We start from the raw sequence: 22,073 nt of genomic DNA, 5'->3' as shown, positions 1-22,073 counted from the left end.
GAAGTCTATTTCCTTCACCAGGTTGGGGAAGGTTTCCTTCATTATTTGTTCAAATAAGTTTTCAATTTCTTGTTGTTGTTCTTCTCCTTCTGGCACCCCTATAATTTGGATATTGGAACATTTCAGGTTGTCACAGAGGTTTGTGAGACTCTCTTCACTTTTCTGAATTCCTGATTCTTCATTTTGATAAGGATTGCAGTGAATCTATACATCACTTTGGGAATGTGGTCATTTTACATTAACCTTCCAATCCATCAACATGTGATGTCATTCCATTTATTTATGTCTGCTTTAAGTTGTTTTAGCTGTATGTGATAGTTTTTGGTATACAAGTCTTTAATGTCTTGGTTAAGTTTATTCCTAAGTACTTTTTGATGCTACATCAAACTGATTAGTTACTGCCCAGAAAAAAATCAATAGACTAAAAAGACACCCTGCGGAATGGGAAAAATATTTTCAAACCATCTACCTGATGAAGAAGGAGTTAATATTATTCAAAATACATAAACTTCTACTACTCAATAACAAAAATACATGATCCAACTTCAAAATTGAAAAGGTACTTAAATATATCTTTCTCCAAAGAAGACACACATAATACCCCCCAGATATATGAAAAAGGGGCTAAAACACACCAACCATCAGGGAGATGCAAGTCAAAACCACAGTGAGATATAACCTCACAGCTGTTAGGATGGATGTATTTTATTTTATTATTTCATTAATTAATTTATTTATTTTAATCCATACCTGAGGATATGTTTATTGATTTTAGAGAGAGAGAAAAGGAGAGGGTGACAGAGAGAAACATCAATGCCTCCCATACATGCTCTGCCCGGGTATCAAACCCAAAACCTAGGTATGTGCCCTGACAGGGAATCCAACCCACAACCCTTTTGTGTCCAGGATGATGCTTCAACCATCTGAACCACCCAGTCAGGGCAAGATGAATGGGCATTATGTTTTAAAGATGATTGTTGGAGAACATGTGGGGAAAAGTGAACACTTGTACACTGTTGGTGGGAATGTAGAATGGCGTAGCCAATATAGAAAACAGTATGGATGTTCCTCAAAAAATAAAAGTAAAACTACCATATAATCCAGTAATCCCAATTCTGGCATGAGCACATAACCAAAGAAAATGAAATCACTGACTGAAAGAGTTATCTGCTCTCCCATGTTCACAATAGCCAAGCTATGGAAACAACCCAAATGTCCATTATTAGATGAATTAATAAAGACAATGTGGCATATGCAGTAAGTGCAACAATACTCAATCTTAATTAAAATCCTTGGCATTTCTGACCACATGAATAAAGTTAGAAGACATTATGTCAAGTGAAACAACACAGTTAGAGAAGACAGATACTGCATGATTCCACCAACGAGGTATCTAATTTAATCAAACTCGTAAAAGCAGAGGATAGAATGGTGATTGTCAGAGGCTGAAATAAGAGAAAACTCAGAATTATTTATCAATGGGTAAATGACAGGGATCCCGGCCCGCAGGATCCGGTGTTGTGGTTGCAATACACAAATACACAAAGACTACAGAAATCCTGTGGAGAAAAAGGGGTTGTGTGGCCACTCTCCAAGTTAGAGAGAGGGCCCTGAGACCCCAGCCTGGACAGGCTTTTATTGTTTTTTCTAGGCCCCTTACATCAAAGATGGTCCTCATTTATTATGCATAGGTTTGTTTTGGGTGGTTATCTTTTGCAGACACAGGAAGGATGTCACTGAATACATCAAAGGAGGATATTTGCAATGTAAAGGGAGAAATGCTCGAAACTGGCTATGTTCCATACCAGGAAGGTCTAGCTCAGATTTGGGGAAGATAAAGATACTCAGTAAACATTTGCTGCCTCAGGGTGAGGGAGTTTTAGCAAGAGCAAGTCTCATAGCAGCCTAGGTACAATGCAGGCCTGATTTCCCACTGGGGAACCTACCCATGGTCGTGGGTCCTGCCAGCAACCTCCCTCCCCACTGGCTTTTCCAAGTGGGGGCTGAGCCACATTTCCCATGCTTAGAATGGTTCCCCACAGGCAAACAATAAAGTTTCTGTTTCGTGAGACGAGTATCTTCTAAAGATCTGCAATACAATATAGCACCTCTTGCTGATATTATGTTACTATGCATGTTACCATGTAAAATATGTTAGTAGGATAGACCTCATGTAAAGCATTTGTTAAAATATTTTTTTAAAGACCCACAAAACTACACACGGAAACTCTTGGAGGTCATATATATGCTTGATACCTTGGTTGTGGTGATATATTCCGGGTGTGTGATATGTTCACACACCCCATGAAATTCATTAAGATGTATACATTAAACTTGTGCAATATTTATCAATTTTATATCACTACAGCTAAAAATCTAATATAGAACAAAAATAAAACTTGGAGGAAATATAAAGGGTTCTTTTGGCATATCAAGATTAAAGTGTTGATAGAGCATTTGAAGAGGGGAGTCTATTATGAAGATAAAAATAAAAAATATGAAGTAAAGAAAGGTCTAGACTGCAGATAGAGATATGGAAGTCAGAAGAATACATGAAAGGATTGAATTTATGGGTTAGGATGTCATCATTTAAGGGAGGAAAATAAGGGAAAATTGGGCCAAAGATGGCAACCTAGACAGTGCCATATGTGGAGCTCAGATTGAAAAACGAGGAGGGAAAGATGGTGGCGAGGTATGTGGGAGCACAGCCCAGTTCTCTGTGTGCCCAGCTGAAAGAGCTAGCCGATCTTCTAAGGAACAGAGTGAACAGCCAATGGAATCCCAGCTTATATGAAGTTTGGAGGCCAAATATTGTAGAGGACATTGAAAACCAGATGTTGAGGAGGTTGTGCTGGGACAGTAGGTTCCCTGGGAGCTGCACAGGGACATAAGTTGCTGTGGCCCCTAGTCTGGCATCTGATGCAGGATACAGAGAGGAGAGTTAGACCACCAGCTCCCTCCCCTACCAGAGCAGGGAGGGCAGCCCAGCACAAGGAGGGACCTGGATACTGGAAGTCCCTGGGGAAAATAGAGATGAAGTGGGAGACACACAGAGTCTGTATACAACCACTGAGACTGGGGATGCCTGCACCAGAGAAATTGGGGTGCTGGGCAACACCTGGAGAAGGGAGAAGAGATGGGTCATTTGGACCCAGGCCCAGAAGTATCCAGAACAGTTAGAAAGTTGAGCTGTGTGAAAAGCTGTGTGCTTGTTAAGAACTGTGGGCAGCTGCTTTGTGAGGAAATCTTGAGCAGTGGCGAGCTCGCCCCCAGGGTTATTTGAGCTGTGCATGCCCAGAGACTGAGGGGCTGACTGGAACTAAGCTGACTCGCCCTGCACACCCAGGGACTCAGTGGCTGATTTGAGCCTGGCAGCTCACAGAGGACATGGGCCAGAGGCTGAGCAACTGTGAATGTCGTGGTCGCGACCTGATCCCCATCCTCTCAAAACCATAGGAAGGGAGGAAAGGGAAACATAGTCCCCCTCTTCCTGTGGCATCCAGGAAGACCAGCAGAATTCAATTAGGGGTTTAAAGTCAGCAGGAGGCTTATTTTTTTTCTTTATTCTCTCTTTTTATTTTTCCTTTTTTTTTCTTCCCCCAAGTGAGACAATAGGACGTTGAATTCCAGAGACAGATCCAAAGGGGGAACACAAGGTTAACTCCAAGAATTGAGAAACTGAGACAAATGTCACTTTGCTATCCCATAGAACTGGCATTTTATTGTTTATGTGTATTATTCTTTTTTCATTATTTTTACTACCTTAATTTATTCATATTTTTTAATTTCTCTTCTTTATGTGTAGTTTTCTTCATTTTATTTCTCTGTTTAATTGCATTGTTTGACTGGTTTTCCTTCTTCTCTCTTTATTTTAATTATCTTTCTTTACTTCACTCGTGTTCCAATAACACACTACTCTTGATTGTGTACTTTCTACTCTGGTTATACAAATCATATATTTTTTGTCATATTACTGTTGGTCCGGTACTATTGTAAATAATTGTTGTTCCATACAATTGTACATACTACACAGCAACCCTCCCTGATCTTAGCCCACTTGGCTTTATTCCTGAGCATTACTACTGTTGTCATTAACTCTATTACTCTCACACTACGCTTTCTTTCTATGCTTTCCTCTCACGATATCTCATCATCACACCTTGCACAAGCACTCTGTTTTCTGGATTCAGCTCACAATCCTCCTCCCCTCTAACAAGAGTCTTATCTCTCTTTCTCCTTTTATAAAAAGTGGCTAGTTGTGTGAAATATCACAGTTAGTGCTATGCTTATCCAAAGAATCTCCTATCTCTTCTCTACTTGCTGGACTTTAAATCTCAAAAAACGCTCTCCCATTGTCTTAATCCATTTCCCCTACCCTCTGCCACTGATCACATACAAGAATAGGTGGGAGCTGCGAACATCAGGATACCAGTGGTAAGAGAGAAACCACCAGCAAAGGAACCACCAAAAGGTAAAAACCCAAGTACAAGAGAGCCCACAGAAACAGAAGAAAGGGAAAACCTAGAACATCCAGACAAGGAGAACAAAGAGACCACACCACTGAACCCCATAAAATTCCTACCATAGAAGTTCACCCTACAAAGACAGCTAGCAAAGCGAAACATCAGGAAGCACAGAAACAAACAAAAAGAACTACCTGAAATGGGGAGACAAAAAAGAACATGCAATCAAAAGGAATAGAAGACTCCCCACTAAAAGAGCTAAGTGAAATGGAGTTAAGCAAACTATCAGAAATAGAATTCAAATAATGGTCACAAGGATACTCCAGGAACTCACAGACAGCTACAAGGAACTGAGTGAGCACTACAACAGTATGAAAAAGGAAAGAGAAACTATAAACAAAACCAGGAAGAAAGAACAATAACATCTCAGTAATAAGAAACACACTAGAAGGAATTACAAGCAGGCTGGATGAAGCAGAGGATAGAATCAGCTGACTGGAGGACAAGGTAGAAAAAAACACCCATAAAGAGCAAGAAAAGGAAAAGAGGCTCAGAAACAATGAAGAGGTGTTAAGGGAACTGCAGGACAACATGAAATGGAATAATATCTGCATAAGAGGGTTACTGGAAGGAAAATAAGAAGAGCAAGGGATAGAAAACCTGTTTGAAAAAGTAATGATGGAAAACTTCCCTAATGTGATGAGAGAAAAAGTCACACAAATCCAGGAAACACAGAGAGTCCCAAGCAAGAGGAACCCAAATAAGCCCACTTCAACACACATCATAATCAAAAGGGCAAAATTCCAAGACAAGGAGAGAATCTTAAAGGCAGCCAGGGAAAACCAGGAAGTAACATACAGGGGAGCCCCACTAAGACTAGCAGCTGACTTCTCAATGGAAATGCTCTATTCCAGGAGGGAATGGCAAGCAATATTCCAAGTAATGAAAACCAGAGTCCTATAACTGACACTGCTCTGTCCAGCAAGGCTCTCAATTAAAATGGAAAGACAAATAAGGAGCTTCCCAGCCAAAAGAAGCCCTCCACCAAACCAGCTCTGCAAGAGATGCTAGAGGGACTGCTTTAAGAAAAGGAAGAAAAAGAGTGAGAGAGAGAGGAACAAAGGTACAAAAAAATGGCAATGAATAAGTACCTACCAATTATAACCTTAAATGTAAATGGATTAAATGTGCCAATCAAAAAACATAGAATAGCTGAATGGATAAAAAATCATGACCCACACATATATTGCCTACAAGAGACCCACCTCAGAACAAAAGACCTACACAGACTGAAAGTGAAGGGCTGGAAACAAATATTCCAAGCAAATGGACAGGGGAAAAAAAGCCAGGGTAGCAATACCCATATCAGACAAAATAGACTTCAAAAAAATAGCTATAAAAAGACACCCAGAAGGTGACGTCATAATACTCAAGGGAAAAATCCACCAAGAAGATACAAACATTGTAAATATATATGAACCCAAAAGAAGAACAACCAAGTACATAAAGAAAATCTTGGAGGACTCCAACAAAAATATTGACAGCAACACAATTGTAGTAGGGGACTTCAACACCCCACTATCAAAAATGGACAGATCTTCCAAAAAAAATATCAACAAGGATATTGTGTCACTGAACAATACCTACATGAAATGGACTTAACTGATATATAGAGAGCTTTTCATCCCAAAGAAGCAAAACACACATGCTTTTCAAGTGTGCATAGAACATTTTCAAAGATAGACCACATGATAGGACACAAAGCAAGCCTCAACAAATTCAAGAAAATTGAAATCATATCAAGCATTTTCTCTGACCACAAGGGACTGAAAATAGAAATCAACCCAAAAGGAAAATACCCAAAACGCTCAAAGTCATGGAGACTGAATAGCATGCTATTAAACAATGAATGGGTCAAGAATGAGATCAAGGAAGAAATCAAAAACTTTCTGGAAACAAATGAAAATGAATTCACAACAACCCAAAACCTATGGGACACAGCAAAGGCAGTCCTGAGAGGGAAGTTCACAGCAATACAGACCTACCTTAAAAAGATAGAAACATTTCAAACAAACAAACTAACCTTGCTCCTTCAAGAACTCGAGGAACAACAACAAAGACAACCCAGAGCAAGTAGAAGGAAGGAAAAAACCAAGATCAGAGCAGAATTAAATGGCATGGAGTCTAAAAGAACAATTCTAAGGATCAATAAACTCAGGAGCTGGTTCTTTGAAAATATAAAAATAATCAACAAGCCTTTCAGCAGACTCATCAAGAAAAAGAGAGAGAGGACCCAAATAAACACAATCAGGAATGAAAGGAGGGAGTACAACTGATACCACAGAAATACAAAGTATTGTAAGAAATTACTATGAGGAGGGCTGGGTCTCCGGAGTAGAAGGTGAGCTGTTCCAGCACCTGTTGGAGGTTGAGGGAGCTCATGTTTTGGTTCCAGAGTTTGGACCTCATGGCGGAGATAATTCAGGAACGCATAGAAGATAGACTTGAAAGAACCAAGATGGCGGTGTAGGTGGACACACTGTGCCTCCTCGCACAACCAGAACTGACAGAAAATCGAACGACAAGGAAGTCCGACACCAAGGAAATAAAAAATAAACATTCATCCAGATCATAGGAGGGGTGGAGATGGGCAGCTGGGGCAGAGAGGACTCGCATGGCCATGGCGGGACCAAGACTGACCTCCTTGAGGATGCCCTGCAGGTGGCAGTGGCTGGGACTGACCTGTTCTGAGACTCTGTGATGATGTGGCAGGTGAAGCTGCAGGTGCTGGATAAAGCAAAGAGCCCAGATGTAGCCATGCTTTTTGAAGAAGGCTTTGTGTGTCTGAAATCCCAGGTGAGTCTGCCATTGTGGATTTCTTGGGCAGAGTGGAGTGAAGGTGCCAAAAGCCAAGAAGACACTGAAGCCATCTATAAGAAAGCTCTCTTAGCTGTTAAGGGTGCTGACTCCGTCACTCTGAAGATTAAGTACCTGGATTGGGCTTACCAAAGTGGTGGCTACAAAAAAGGCCAGAGCTGTGTTTAAAAGTTTACAGCAAAGCCGTCCATTTTCAGTTGATTTTTTCAGGAAAATGATCCAGTTTGAAAAGGAGCAAGAATCCTGCAAGATGGCGAACTTGAGAGAATATTATGAGAGGGATTTGAGAGAGTTTGGATCTGTAGATTCTGATCTTTGCATGGATTACATCAAAGAAGAATTGAACCACCCCCTGGGTAGACCTGAGAACTGCAGACAGATACATTGGCGAGCCATGAAAACGTTGCAGGGAGAGTCAGCAGATGTGTTTGTAGCTAAACACGCTATGCATCAAGCTGGCCATTTGTGAAAAGAGGAAGACCACAGCTCGCCTGGTGAAATAGTGTTGTGAGCCCTCTGGGTGGTTTTATGTTACGAGTTCATCTGCCATTTGCAGACAAGATTTTGTGACATGTTCTCATTTTGTTACTGTGTTAATCTTTAATTCCAGAAAAGAGAACTGCTGTTTAGTGGCCAAAGGCTACTTGTTGAGCTGGATCTACTGTAGATGCTAAATGTTTTCCAAAATTTGTGATAATTGTGCAACTGGATTTCTATTATTACTCCTGCTCAAGGATGAATGTCTCTAATCTAGACCTAGGGGCCAGCTGAAGTGGAGGAGAAGGCATGGTGGTTTGTTTATTCTCTCCTTATTATAAAAGTATACATGGCATGCATTTGTTGTAGAAATCATGGTGAGAATAGAATAACAAAAAGAAAATAAAAGCATCCTGTAATATCATCTAGAGTTAAATTCAGTAATTTGGTTTTCTTGATCAGAATTGGATTTATCCTCTTCAATCATTTACTCATTCATTGCATGCCCATCATAAGCAGGAAAGAAGGGAAGTTCTCCAGGGTGGAGGCATGGGTTAGAAGAACAGAGCTGGATGTCCTGAGAGCTGACTGAAGCAGCAGAGAAGGATGCTGGGTATTGGGGAAAAAGTTGTCCTTTAAGAAGATTAAAACAGTATAAAAGTGTCTTCTATCTCTGGGACTGATCTACAGAGAAATGTTTACAGTGGGAATGAAACTGGAAAAGTCAGCCTTTGTTCTGCCTCTCACTACCAGAACCAATAAGTAGAGACAAGGATTGAATCTTCATGGGTGCCTTACTTATATGCTGGTGATCTGAGAAGATGGTGGGTTATATACCCTAAAAACCGTCTCCACATCTTACCTCAACCTGACCTTTCTATAAGGAGAAGAAAAGGGGTGTTTAGGAGCTTGGGAAAAGGTTAATCAGATGAGAGTTGCACTCCAGGGGCGATTTTCCTAGTATTTCTTTGTCTACTGGTCAACAGTTCTGTATCTGCATCACAGACATTCACTGCCTGGAACACAAGGGCTCAGATATCCCATGCTTGCAGACCCCCTGGGGCACAAAGGTTGAGTTGCTTGTCAACCTCCTGGAGTCTTGTAGGCCACGCATTCTGGTTCCTGGAATAACAACTATCCACACGTGTCAGTCACTGAAGCCTATCAGCTATAACTGAAGTGAAAACTCCTCAGTTCCCCTATCAGGAAGGCCTGACAACCACAGAAGGGCAGGGGTAGGGAGTAGTTTAGAGCTTCCGAGAAGGGCTTCAGGGCGATGGTGGAGGATGGCTTGGAGCAGAGAAGGGCATGCTGGGAGCAGGGGGGGGGCAGTTTGAATTTCGTATCCTTTAACGATGTTATGAGAAGCGTTCAGTACAGTTATGTTTCACTTAATGTTATTTTTTCATATTAAAATAGCCTTAAGAATGTTTCACTCACAGCATTCTGTTGTATAGATAAGCCATGACTTAACTTTACTAATCTTCTATGGTTGGACCTTGTCATTTCTAATTTTTTCTTACAAATGTTGATGAAGATTCTTGTAAATCTTTTTTTACATCCCTGGTTATTTTTTTTAGGAGGTTGACATCTGACAGAAGTATTGGATTAAAGGATACAACTTATTAATGGAATGTTGATATATAGTGCCAATTTGCAATGTATGAAAATACTGTCAAGCAATGGATGAAAATGTTAGCACCTTTAACTGCAGTGGAAATTTCTAATTTTTATCATTTTAATAGGTGAAAAATAATATATCATTGTTTTCATGTGCATTTCTTTGACATTAATGAAGTTAATATAGTTTTCCTGGTTCTCTTTTTTTTCTTGTTTTTTGACAGTTTTTTTAAACTTTTCTTACTAATTTTAAAGTTTTTAATATATTAAGATATTAATCTTTAGGTTGTCTTTCCTTTATTGCAAATAATTTGCCCTAGATGCCATTCTTTTCTTTCTTTTTTTAGTCTGTATGATTTTTACTCTTGATAACCTCATTTCTTACCAAGGACAGCTCAGATTTTTTTCTCCAAAACCACCTGTGGCCATTTTTCTCTCTGCTGATTTGTGATAATACCTTTGTATTAATAAATTTCCATGAATAATAAAAAAAGAAAAAAGAAATTACTATGAGGAATTATATGCCAAGAAATTTGAAAACCTAGGTGAGATGGACAAATTTCTAGAAAAATAATATCTCTCATAACTGAATGAAGAAGTAGCAGAAAGCCTGAACAGAACAATAACAGCTGACAAAATTGAAGCAGTAATCAGAAAACTCCCAAGACACAAAAGCCCTGGACTGGACAGTTTCACTGGAAAAATCTACAGAGCATTTAAGGAAGAGCTAACCACTATCCTTCACAGACTATTCCAAAAAAATCCAAGAAGATGGAAGACTCCTAAACTCTTTTTATGAAGTCAGCATCATCCTAATCCCAACACCTAATAAAGACACAACAGAGAAAGAAGACTTCAGGCCAATAACACTGATGAAAATCCTCAACACAATATTGTAAAACCAAATCCAGCAATACATCAAAAAGATCATACACCATGATCAAGTGGGATTCATCCCAGGGATGCAAGGATGGTACAATATTTGCAAATCAATAAATGTAATACATCACATAAACAAAAGCAAAGACAAAAATCACATGATTGTATCAATAGAAGCAGGAAAAGCATTTGATAAGATACAGCACCCATTTCTGATAAAAACACTCAGCAAAGTGGGAATAGAGGGAGCATTCCTCAACATCATAAAGGCCATATATGAGAGACCTACAGCCAACATCATACTCAATGGGCAAAAACTAAAATCTTTCCCAGTAAGATCAGGAACAACACAAGGTCGTCCACTTTCAACAATTCTATTCAACATAGTATTGGAAGTCCTATAGCACTCTGGAAGCCACATCACTTAGACAAGAAAACAAAAGGCATCCAAATGGGAAAAGAGGAAACAAAACTGTCATTGTTTGCAGATGACATGATAGTGTACATGGAAAATCCTATACACACCACCAAAAAACTGCTCCACCTAATCAATGAATTTGGCAAATCAGCCGGATAAAAAGTCAATATTCAGAAATCAAAGGCAATTTGTATATCAACAATGAAATATGGGAAACAGAAATCAGGAAAAAAATCCTGTTTGATATGGCAACAAGAAAAGTAAAATACCTAGGAATAAACCTAACCAAGGAGGTAAAAGACCTGTACTCAGAAAACTACACAAAACTGAAGAAAGAAATCAGGGAAGACATAAACAAATGGAAGCATGTACCATGCTCATGGATTAGAAGAATTAACATCATCAAAATGTCCATACTACCAAAGCAATTTATAGATTCAATGCAATCCCTATTAAAGTACCAATGGCATATTTCACAGATATAGAACAAACACTGCAAAAATTTATATGGAACCATCAGTGACTCTGAAGAGCTGCAGCAATTTTGAGAAAGAAAAACAGAGTTGGAGGGATCACAATATTTGATCAAACTCTATTATAAAGCCACTGTAATCAAAACAGGCTGGTACTGGCATAAGAACAGACACTTGGACCAATGGAACAGAACACAGAGCCCAGAAATAAACGCAAGTCTCTATGGTCAACTAATATATAACAAAGGGGACAGCAGCATAAAAAGGAGCCAAACTAGCCTCTTCGAAAAATGGTGCTGGGAGACCTGGATAGCTACATGCAAAAAACTGAAACTTGATGACAAACTTACACCATACGCAAAAATAAATTCAAGGTGGATAAAAGACTTAACATAAGTCACGACACCATTAAAGTCCTAGAAGAGAACTTAGACAGGAAAATCTCAGATATTCCAAGAAGTACTGTTTTCACTGATATGTCCCCTAGAACAAGGGACATAAAGTAAAGAATAAATAAATGGGATCTCATCAAAATAAAAAGCTTCTGCACAGTAAAGAAAAGAGCATTAAAATAACAAAAGAACCAACAGCATGGGAAAACATATTTGCCAATGATACCTCACACAAGGGTTATATCTCCAAAACAAATAAAAAACTCATATGACTCCACTCTAAGAAAACAAGCAACCCAGTTAAAAAAACGGGCAAAGATCTTGAATAGACACTTCTCCAAGGCGGACATACAGAGGGTACTGAAACATATATAAAAATGCTCAGTATCGCTAGCCTTCAGATGGATGCAAATTAAAACCACAATGAGATACCACCTCACACCAGTCAGAACGGCCGACATAAACAAAGCAACGAAGAACAAGTGTTGGGGAAGATGTGGAGAAGAGGGAACCATATGCACTGTTGGTGGGATTACAGACTGGTGCAGCTACTATCGTAAAGAGTATGGAATTTCCTCAGAAAATTAAAAATGGATCTGCCTTTTGGCCCAGCAATTCCACTGCTAAGATTATATCCTAAGAACCCTGAAACACCAATCCAAAAGAACCTATGCACCCTAATGTTCATAGCAGCACAATTTACAATAGCCAAGTGCTGGAAGCAACCTTCGTGCCCCTCAGTAAATAAGTGAATAAAAAAAACAATGGTACATTTACACAATGGAATTCTATGAGCAGAAAGAAAAAAGGAGCTCCTACCCTTTGCAACAGCATGGATGGAGCTGGAGAGCATTATGCTCAGTGAAATAAGCCAGGTGGTGAGGGAAAAAAACCATATACTCACCTTTAACTTGAACCTAATCAACAGAAGAAAAAAGCAACCAAAATATAACCAAAGACATCGAAATTCAGAACAGGCTGCAGTGACCAGAGGGGAGAGGGGAGGGGATGATGGGGGAAAAGGTGAAGAGTTTACAGGACAATTTAAAGGACACATGGACACAATAAAGGACACAATAACAAAGGGGTTTTGGAAACAGGGGGAAGAAGTAAGTAGGGGTGCGGTGGTGGGGAGGGGTGGGGAGAAAAGGCAGAAAACTGTACTTGAACAACAATAAAAATAAATAAATAGGTTACAATTTGGGAGAGCCAAGATCGAGGCGTAGATAGACACACTGCGCCTCCTGCACAACCAGAACTGACAGAAAATCGAATGGCCAGGAAGTCCGACACCAAGGAAATACAAAATAAACATTCATCCAGACCGGTAGGAGGGGCGGAGACAGGCAGCCGGGGCGGAGAGGACTCACGTTGCCGTGGCGGGACCATGACTGGCGGAGTGTTGGCTGAAGGGGACAGGCAGTCTGACCACTAGCAGACCCTGCGGCCCCACACTAGCGCACAAATAAACCAGACAAACGGCGGGAGCGAGGCAGACCACGCAACCCAGGGCTACAGCGCGGGGAAATAAAGCCGCAGACCTCTGATTGAAAACGCCTGTGGGAATTGGGACGGCAGCAGGAGAGACTCCCAGCTCACAGAGGAGGTCATTGGAGAGTCCCACAGGGGCCTAGGGTGTGCACAAGCCCACCCACTTGGGAACCAGCACCAGAGGGGCCCTATTTGATTGTGGGTAGCAGAGGAAGTGACTGAAATACGGTGGAGAGTGAAGGGGGCGCCATTGCTCCCTCTCGGCCGCTCCCCCACATACAGCATCACAGCGCAGTGACCAGCGTTACCCCACCCCGGGGAACACCTACAGCTGCGCCCCTTTAAGTAACAGAAGTACCAAGACAAAAAAAAAAAATGGCCCAAATGACAGAACACTTCAAAGCTCCAGAAAAAATACAACTAAGCAAGGAAAAGATAGCCAACCTATCGGATGCACAGTTCAAAACACTGGTTATTAAGACGCTCACAGAATTGGTTGAATTTGTTCGAAAACTAGATGAAAAAATGAAGGCTATGCTAAGAGAAACAAAGGAAAATGTACAGGGAACCAATAGTGATGCGAAGGAAACTGGGACTCAAATCAATGGTGTGGACCAGAAGGAAGCAAGAAACATCCAGCCAGAAAAGAACGAAGAAACAAGAATTTGGAAAAATGAAGACAGGCTTAGGAACCTCCAGGACATCTTGAAACATTCCAACATTCGAATTATAGGGGTGCCAGAAGGAGAAGAGGAAGAACAAAAAATTGAAAACTTATTTGAACAAATAATGAAGGAGAACTTCCCCAGTCTGGCAAAGGAAATAGACTTCCAGGAAGTCCAGGAAGCTCACAGAATCCCAAAGAAGCTGGACTCAAGGAGGAACACACCAAGGCACATCATAATTACATTAGCCAAGATTAAGCAGAAGGAGAGAATCTTAGAAGCAGCAAGAGAAAAGGAGACAGTTACCTCCAAAGGAGTTCCCATAAGACTGTCAGCTGATTTCTCCAAAGAGACCTTACAGGCAAGAAGGGGCTGGTAAGAAGTATTCCAAGTCATGAAAGGCAAGGACCTACATCCAAGAACACTGTATCCAGCAAAGCTATCATTTAGAATGGAAGGGAGATAAAGTGCTTCCCAGATAAGGCCAAGTTAAAGGAGTTCATCACCACCAAGCCATTATTATATGAAATGTTAAAAGGGGTTCCCTAAGAAAAAGAAGATAAAGAATATGAACAGTAAAAATGACAGCAAACTCACAGTTATTAACGAGCACACCTAAAACAAAAACAAGACCAAACTAGGCAAACAAGTAGAACAGGAACAGAACCATAGAAATGGAGATCACATGGGGGGTTGTCAATAGCGGAGTGGGAGGGGGAGAGGGGGGGAAAGTTACAGAGAATAAGTAGCATAGATGATAGGTGGAAAATAGACAGGGGGAGGGTAAGAATAGTGTAGGAAATGTAGAAGCCAAAGAACTTATAAGTATGACCCATGGACATGAACTATAGGGGGGGGAATGTGGGAGAGAGGGGGTGGACAGGATGGAGTGGAGTGTGGGGGGGAAATGAGACAACTGTAATAGCATAATCAATAAATATATTTAAAAAATTCAGAAATAAAGAAATGTTACAATTCTAAATAAATAAATAAATAAATAAAAAGTTTTCCCATTATAATGATTAAAAAAAGAAACAAAAGAAAAGGAACCACATGACTAATAGTTAAGGACAGAATTTTGTGACCACTTGCTGAGGAACAGGTAAATTAGCAACATCTATTCAGCAATAAATACTCCAGTTTAGCAGAGGTAATGAACAGACAGAAGTTTAAATTCTAGTCAGTGCCTACTTGGAAGGGCAAGTAGTTTTAAAACTGAGTTTTAGTTAAATAAAAACACATAATAAGTTACTTCTTTAATAACCAGAGACATATAGACAATTCAAAGTTCTTAAATGATGCTTCTCCAGAAACACCTGGGATAAGAGGAAGAATTTGCTAACAGTCACCCCCATTCTGAGTTTAACTACACACCTCCACTTCACCTTTTTGCATATTGTTCAAAATGCTCAGCTTTCTAAATTTTTTAAAGAAGATCAGTTCTAAAAAATAGAAGTGTGGTTTAATACATCAACATTAATATGAATATGTCTTTTGAATAACATTATGCAAAAACACTAAGCTTGTGTATCATACAGAAAACAGGGTTTTCATTTTGAAAAAGACGCTTTCCAGGGCTCCCTTCATGTCTCTGTTCCTCAGGCTGTAGATGAAGGGGTTCAGCATGGGGGTCACCACAGTGTACATCACAGCCATGACCGTCTCCTTAACAACAGACTTACCAGCTGATGGACATAAATAGAGACCAATAACTGTCCCATAAAACAGTGACACCACAGACAGGTGGGAGCCACAGGTGGAGAAGGCCTTGCAGATGCCTCTAGCAGAAGGGACCTTGAGGATGGAGGACACAATTCGTGCATAGGACGTGATGATGAGTACAAATGGGATGACAACAATAAGCCCTCCAACAGTAAAGATCACCAACTCATTAACTCGAGTGTCAGAGCAGGACAGCTTCAGCAGAGCAGACATGTCACAGAAAAAGTGGGGGATCTTGTTGTCAGCACAAAAACACAGTCTAGCCATGAGAAGAGTGTGTAACAGGGCATGCAATGTAGTCAGCACCCAGGACAGCACCAAGAAGGAAAGACACACCTTGGGTCTCATGATGGTGGTGTAGTGCAGGGGGCAGCAGATGGCCACATAGCGGTCATAGGCCATGGCCACAAGGAGGAAGTTCTCCAGGTCTCCAAAAAACAGGAAGAAGTACATCTGGGCCAAGCAGCCTGCATAGGGTATGGATGGGACTTGACTCTGCATGTTCTGCAGCAACTTGGGCATTGTGACAGAGGAAAAGCAGAGGTCAGAGAAGGACAAATTACTGAGAAACAGATACATGGGCGTGTGGAGGTGAGAGTCCAGGTGAATAAGCACGATGATGAGGAGGTTCCCCAGGACGGTGGTGAGATACATGGCCAGGAACAAGGCATAGAACAGGTTTTTCTGCTCTGGCTCAATGGGCAGTCCCAGAAGAAGGAACTCTGTGATGATGGTTTGATTCCTCCCTGACATAGCTGTCTCCAGTATCTTCAGAAAGAAATAATAGTGTCCACTGAAATTTGTATTTCAAAATGAATACATTTCTATGGTGGTATTTTAGCCACTCTACGAAAACACTTTATATCACCTTTTCACAAAAATTACAGAACCTCTATGATCAAAAATGACTTATTTTTTTACTTCTCTTCAATACATAAAAATGTTCCAACTTATTTACAACAATCTTCTCCATTAACTTCTGAGACACATAATGTAAATCAGTATTCCTCAAACCTGCCTGGCCAGACCTTCTCAGTAACTATGACTCTCTGCTGCTCAATCAATATCCTACATGATGATGTTCCTCTAGGATTTTTCCTAAACACTGTTCTCTTACAATTCTATACAAACTACTCAGGAAAAATTACCTACTCCGAAGACTTAAGTTACCCTTCAAACCTCAGATGTAGATGTCTCTCTCACCTATAAAAAGGGATATTCGGTTGCTTAATGATTATCTTTCCTTGGATGTATCATAAGCATTTAAATTTTTTAAATATATTTATTGATTTTAGAGAGAAATGGAGGGAAGGAAGAGGGAAGGAGAGAGAGACAGAAAGATAGAGAGACAGAGACAGAGACAGAGAGTGAGATTGATTTCTTCCCATACATGCCCCAACCAGGGACTGAACCCTGCAACCTTGTTATGTGTCCTGACCAGAAATGGAGACCCCAACCTTTTGGTGTGCGGGACAGTGCTTCAACCAACTGAGCCACACCAGCCAGGGCTATCGTAGGCATTTGAAGTTTAACAGATCCCAAAAGAAAATTACCATCTCACCCTGCCCCACCCCCAACCCTCCCTCCTCTAATTCTCCACATCTCATTGAAAGAGTTCCAAGCTCTCCAGTCATAAAGCTGAGAGATTTCTTTCATTCCCAGCTGTCTCTCATCATCAGCATCCATCTGTGCACAAGTCCGATAGATTCTAACCCTTAGTAATTCTCATTCATCCATTCCTTTTCTCAACTCTCACTATCCTGAACCTCCTGACTCCATATCTCATCTGTACTATTGAAACAGCTCTTCATTCACATTCCTGCTTCATGCTGGAATGTTACTCCTTAAGTATCTTTCAGTCTCACTGTGGCATTCTAAGATGAAGACCTGATCATCATTCTCCCTAAAGTCTTCATGGATTCCCATTGTTCTTATGATACAGGAAAATTCCTTTGAAAAAGATGCTTCATCTTTTTCACCCATCCAGTGAAGGGGAATATAGTCAATAATGTTGTGAAAACTAAGCACAGTGACAGATGATAACTAGACTGTGGTGATCACACTGTAAGGTACATCAGTGTCAAATCACCATATTATACACATGAAGCTAAATATTATTTTATACCAACTGTATTTATTTTTTGTGAGTCAGTAGAAACAATAAACAACAGATTCATTCCCAAGATCTTCAGATATTGACATTGAGGATCAAAATATAAAATTTCTACAAGTAAATATTTATGAAAATAGAAGATACAATCACAATGTGATCGAGTGCTTTTTCACTTCACATTTTTTCATGATAATTTTCCTACATATATTTAAAATAAGAAGTGCTCATGTCCTGACCCTTTCTACCACCACAGCTTCATCTGGCCCCACAGTTGCACTCCCATACCTCTCTCTAGTAATGCTGGACTTCAATGTCATAATTTTTTGCCTCCACCTTTTTACACTTACTTTTCCTCCCACTTAACATCCTTCCCCCTCTGCACCCTCTTCACCAGACTTTCCCTTACTTCTCCTGCAGGTACCCTATATGTCACTTACTAAGCTATCCCTTCTCTGTCTCCCCACAAGGGAGCACCACTGCTGTGTTTCATGGCACACTGTGCTTGTCCCCACAGCACTCAGTCCCATTGGGATTATGTGTTCACAGCTGTCTCCACTTCCAGATTGTAAGATCCGTACAGGAGAGGCCATGTCTCCTCAACTGCAGCTGCTGTGATGCCTCCATGTGGTCCATGTTTCACAGACATGTATTGGCTGTGCTTCAGGCTGACACATGCATTCCTCCAACTTTAAAGGATCCAGAAGTCCTTTCAAGTAAAAGTCACTACTCCTACTACATTTTCACAGGGCAAAAAGTCTCTAGCCTCAACCATTTAGCACTAAATAGGACACTTGATTATAGAATTTATTAATATAATTTTGTGCCTATGGAAAATGTTAGGGTACCTCAGATTCACTACTCCTGTAACTAGTATAGCAAATAAAGATAGGTAGGTAGGTAGGTAGGTAGGTAGATAGAGAGATAGATAGATAGATAATCTCCCACTGGTTTTGTTTCTCTGGAGCACCCTAAGACACCTTAGTGTGCCTCAAAGAAGACAGAGAAAGCAGAGGAGAAGCACTAAGAGATGTGAAAGGCTCCTTCCATAAAGACACAACTGAGTCCAGTTGCTGGGATTTTCACCCTTGATCTGTTCGATCCAGCCACAGTAACGCATCTTACACTTGGACTCTATGTACTGGTGATACAGTGGAGAAAAACATCCAGGCAAAATCATATACCTGATTTCTCTGAATTTTGCTCCCCATGTAGATTAAAGGGACCCGACTCCTGTGACAATACTATGACTGGAGATGACAAACAGGAGGCAGAACTTGCTACCACTGATGATACAATGAGCCTCTCATCTTCTTCACCCAGTAAGTCAGTAGCTCTCTGCCTGATTGCACAGGAAAAATCACGGGGGCAGTGTTCCACAAATTACTGTCCATGCAAATCACCTGGGAGTTCTAGTCAAACACTGATTCTGATTACATAAGAAGTGGCTACTTTTAAAGTAGCTCTGTGTTGATTCCCATCCTTGTTGTCTAGGGATGACACAGTGAGCTGCAATTATATATAATACTATTGAAAATAAAGATCACTCGTCTCCCTCAGCTAAATGCAATCACAATAGCTGAGATGGGGCCTATGAAAAGGTTTTTAAAGCTTGAGGTGATTCTAAAATAAAGCAAGGGCTGAAACTATTGCATTAAAGACATCTCAAAAACTGTCATTATATTAAAATTACACTATATTGTGGAAATATATTCCACATGAAGTAAAATTTATGAATGCTATTATTAATAAAAAGACTGTAACTGGTGGACATAAATCAAAATATTTTATGTTTATTTATTTTACCGATTTTTTAGAGAGAAATGGAGGGAGAGTGAGAGAGAGAAACAGTGATTTGTTGTTGCACTAACTGATGCATTCACTGCTTGATTCTGAGTGTGCCCTGACCAGGGATTGAACCCTCAACCTTGGCACATATAGATGATGCTGTAATCAGCTGAGCTACTCTGCCACAGTATTAATCAAAGTACTTTAGAATTCGGGTATGTGTTGGGAGGCCGAGAAGTGGAGAAGTGGAGGAATATTATACCTGAAAACTCCCCTGCCCAACATCACACAGCCTTGGTATTAAGAGCCTCCAGTGAGAAGGACCCTGACAGACCAGCTCATTCATCCTCTGCCCAACTTACCCAGTCTGTCTGATGGTGATTCCAGGACCCTGGCCTGAGATACTGTTCCCATTTATTCACTAAGACATGTAAAGGTACAGCCTGTGTAGTTGTCACCTGTGCTGCAACATCCTTTCTCACATCTCCCATTCTACACATCTTTTGGTCTAAGGAGCCTTGGATCCCAGAGGAGGCTAGATCCTGAAGGAATTCATTAAAAACAAAGTAATTCCCAAGGATCTCTCAGGACAAATGCTCTCAGAAGCTTTTTAAAAAGTGACTGATTATAGTCACTGACCACACTGGAGTATGCCTGGGATGGGGAGGGGATGGAATATGGAGAAGCCTGTGAATGGGTGCTTAAACACTGTGGGCCTAGGGAAAGGACAATAGGCCTGCAGGGCAGAAGCCTAAGTTTTCAGAGGTGATGGGGGAGGGTGGTTGGAGAAGACATGAAAACTAGCAGGGACCTGAGTGTGAATATCGTAGGAATGTAGCAGGCCTCATCTGCTGGGCAATTAGAGGCAATTGGTATTCTTTAAGCAAAGTGCCATGAAAAATGCATATTTTGGAAAGATTATCAGGGTGGTAGAATCTCTCACTACAACCCAATTCCCCAAAAAGACACCCAAAGGGACAGATACATCTGCAGCAAACAAAGATTAGATTTCTATGACACCACTATATTCAGTTATATGGAAGAGACAGGATACGAGAAAAGATAAACTCTACTAGATCATGTTCAATCCTCTTCAAACCTAGGTCAAAAAGGAAATCCAGTTTGAATCCCACTGAGGTACTTCTGTCCCCTTACCTCTCTAAGAAAACCTTAATACTCCTGCTGCCACCATCATCTCCGCTACCCTACATTTGTGCCAGACTGATCCTAGTCTCCAGCTCTTCCTTATGTTGTAGTTGATCACAAGGACATGGTTGACAATCATAACTCCTTCTTTCACCACACATTCCATGTTCACCTCAGCCATCATCTCAGTTTTATGGGGTTCTTTACATAGAGATATTTTGCAGACCTTTCTTTTGAGAGAATATGCATTTTCATAGTCTTGCTTTAATGGTTTTTATAGTTTTCTTTAGCATTTATTATTAGACATGACAATACTAAGTGGCAACAAATGAATTCCACAAAATTTCACACTAGGTCCTCTCTGATCTAGTTGTGTAGAGCATCCCAGTTTTCCTTAGGTACTCAAAATCACCACCCCAGGCAGAATCACAACGCTAATCTTTGTCTGTTGGTTCACATAAGAACTACAAAATGTCCAAGTGTCCAGCTGAACTTCTGGTTCAATGAAACCATTGTTACATCCTCTGGGAGAAGCGCTCCTGGGACACTTCTTGTGCACCATTCTCCATTCTTCAGCCTCACCTCTTAATCCAGCTACAGCTACAGCAACTAACTCCACACTGACTTCAAACAGCTTTAATAGATATAACCTAATAGCACCTTGTCTCCATTCTGGTCATTACATACTCCTCTATTCCTGCTCTCAGACTTCCATAACTCCATGAAACAAGATTTAGGGAAAGTTTGTCAGTATTCATACAAATATTTAGGTACATGATCCTTCATTGTAGAGTGTGAGCTCCAGATTGGGGGTTTTTTGCATATGGAACTCTAATTTTTCAAGCACTGATCATTGAAAAGACATTATCCACTGAATTGTCTTTGTACCTTTATCAAAAATCAATTGATGTCACATGAGTGAATACATTTCTGGACTCTATATGCTCTTCTATGCTCTCTATACTGATCTATATTTCTATCTTTTCTTCTAATACAACACTTTCCTAATTATATTTATTAATAGTGAGTCTGGAAAGAAGGCAATGTTAGTCATCTTATTTTGTCTTCACTTCCAAAAACAAAATTGCTTTTGTAGTTTTTTACTTTATACATAACTTTTACAATCAAAATATCAATTGGTACCCCAAATAATCTTTTTGGAATTTTGATTGGAATTGTACTGAATCTCTGTATAAGTTTTGAGAGAGTCAACATATTACAATATTGAGTCTTCCAATCTATGCATGTTATATCTATCCATTTCTTTATGTATCTATGATTTCTTCAATCAGTATTTTGTGATTATCAAGATATAAATCTTTGCATATACTGTGTAAAATTCACACCTAAGTATTTAATGGTTTGGTGCCATTTTAAATGGTACTTTAAAGTGTTTTTTTTTTGAGGTGGGTCCTAGATTGTGGCATAGGATGTTGTTGAACTTGCCTCTTCCCATGAACACACTGAATGTATACCTACAGGCTGAGGGCTGGCTGACCAGCTCTGTACAACAAACAAAAAATGAGATTGCATAAAGAAAGTTGGGGGTCTC

General features: G+C 40.3%; 2 protein-coding genes across 2 annotated transcripts in view; both read right to left on the bottom strand.

The window, feature by feature from the left end:
• LOC112308715 (olfactory receptor 1E5) overlaps nt 1-19,762 on the bottom strand; it is a 63,543-nt gene extending 43,781 nt beyond the window's left edge. The window contains exon 1 of the mRNA XM_053911505.1: nt 19,738-19,762. The gene's annotated coding sequence lies outside the window, so the exon portion shown is untranslated. The remainder of the gene's footprint in view (nt 1-19,737) is intronic.
• Nucleotides 14,992-19,820, bottom strand: LOC128779261 (olfactory receptor-like protein DTMT). The gene is made up of 2 exons (XM_053911504.1): nt 19,738-19,820; nt 14,992-16,232 (listed from the first exon to the last, which is right to left on the bottom strand). Exons 1-2 carry the CDS (start codon nt 19,787-19,789, stop codon nt 15,286-15,288), a joined length of 999 nt encoding a protein of 332 aa, XP_053767479.1. The 5' UTR covers nt 19,790-19,820; the 3' UTR covers nt 14,992-15,285.
• Between the last annotated feature and the right edge of the window lie 2,253 nt (nt 19,821-22,073).

Source organism: Desmodus rotundus, chromosome 9, assembly GCF_022682495.2.
Source record: "Desmodus rotundus isolate HL8 chromosome 9, HLdesRot8A.1, whole genome shotgun sequence".
NCBI classification, from domain to species: domain Eukaryota; kingdom Metazoa; phylum Chordata; class Mammalia; order Chiroptera; family Phyllostomidae; genus Desmodus; species Desmodus rotundus.
This window is presented reverse-complemented; position numbering and strand designations above follow the sequence as displayed.

Bases quoted from the DNA above. Each gene is read 5' to 3' on its own strand.
- LOC128779261 (XM_053911504.1), bottom strand. From the start codon at position 19,789: ATGGGAACAGTATCTCAGGCCAGGGTCCTGGAATCACCATCAGACAGA. The intron at 16,233-19,737 runs GTAAGTTGGGCA...TACTGGAGACAG, and splicing joins ATCACCATCAGACAGACTGG to CTATGTCAGGGAGGAATCAA.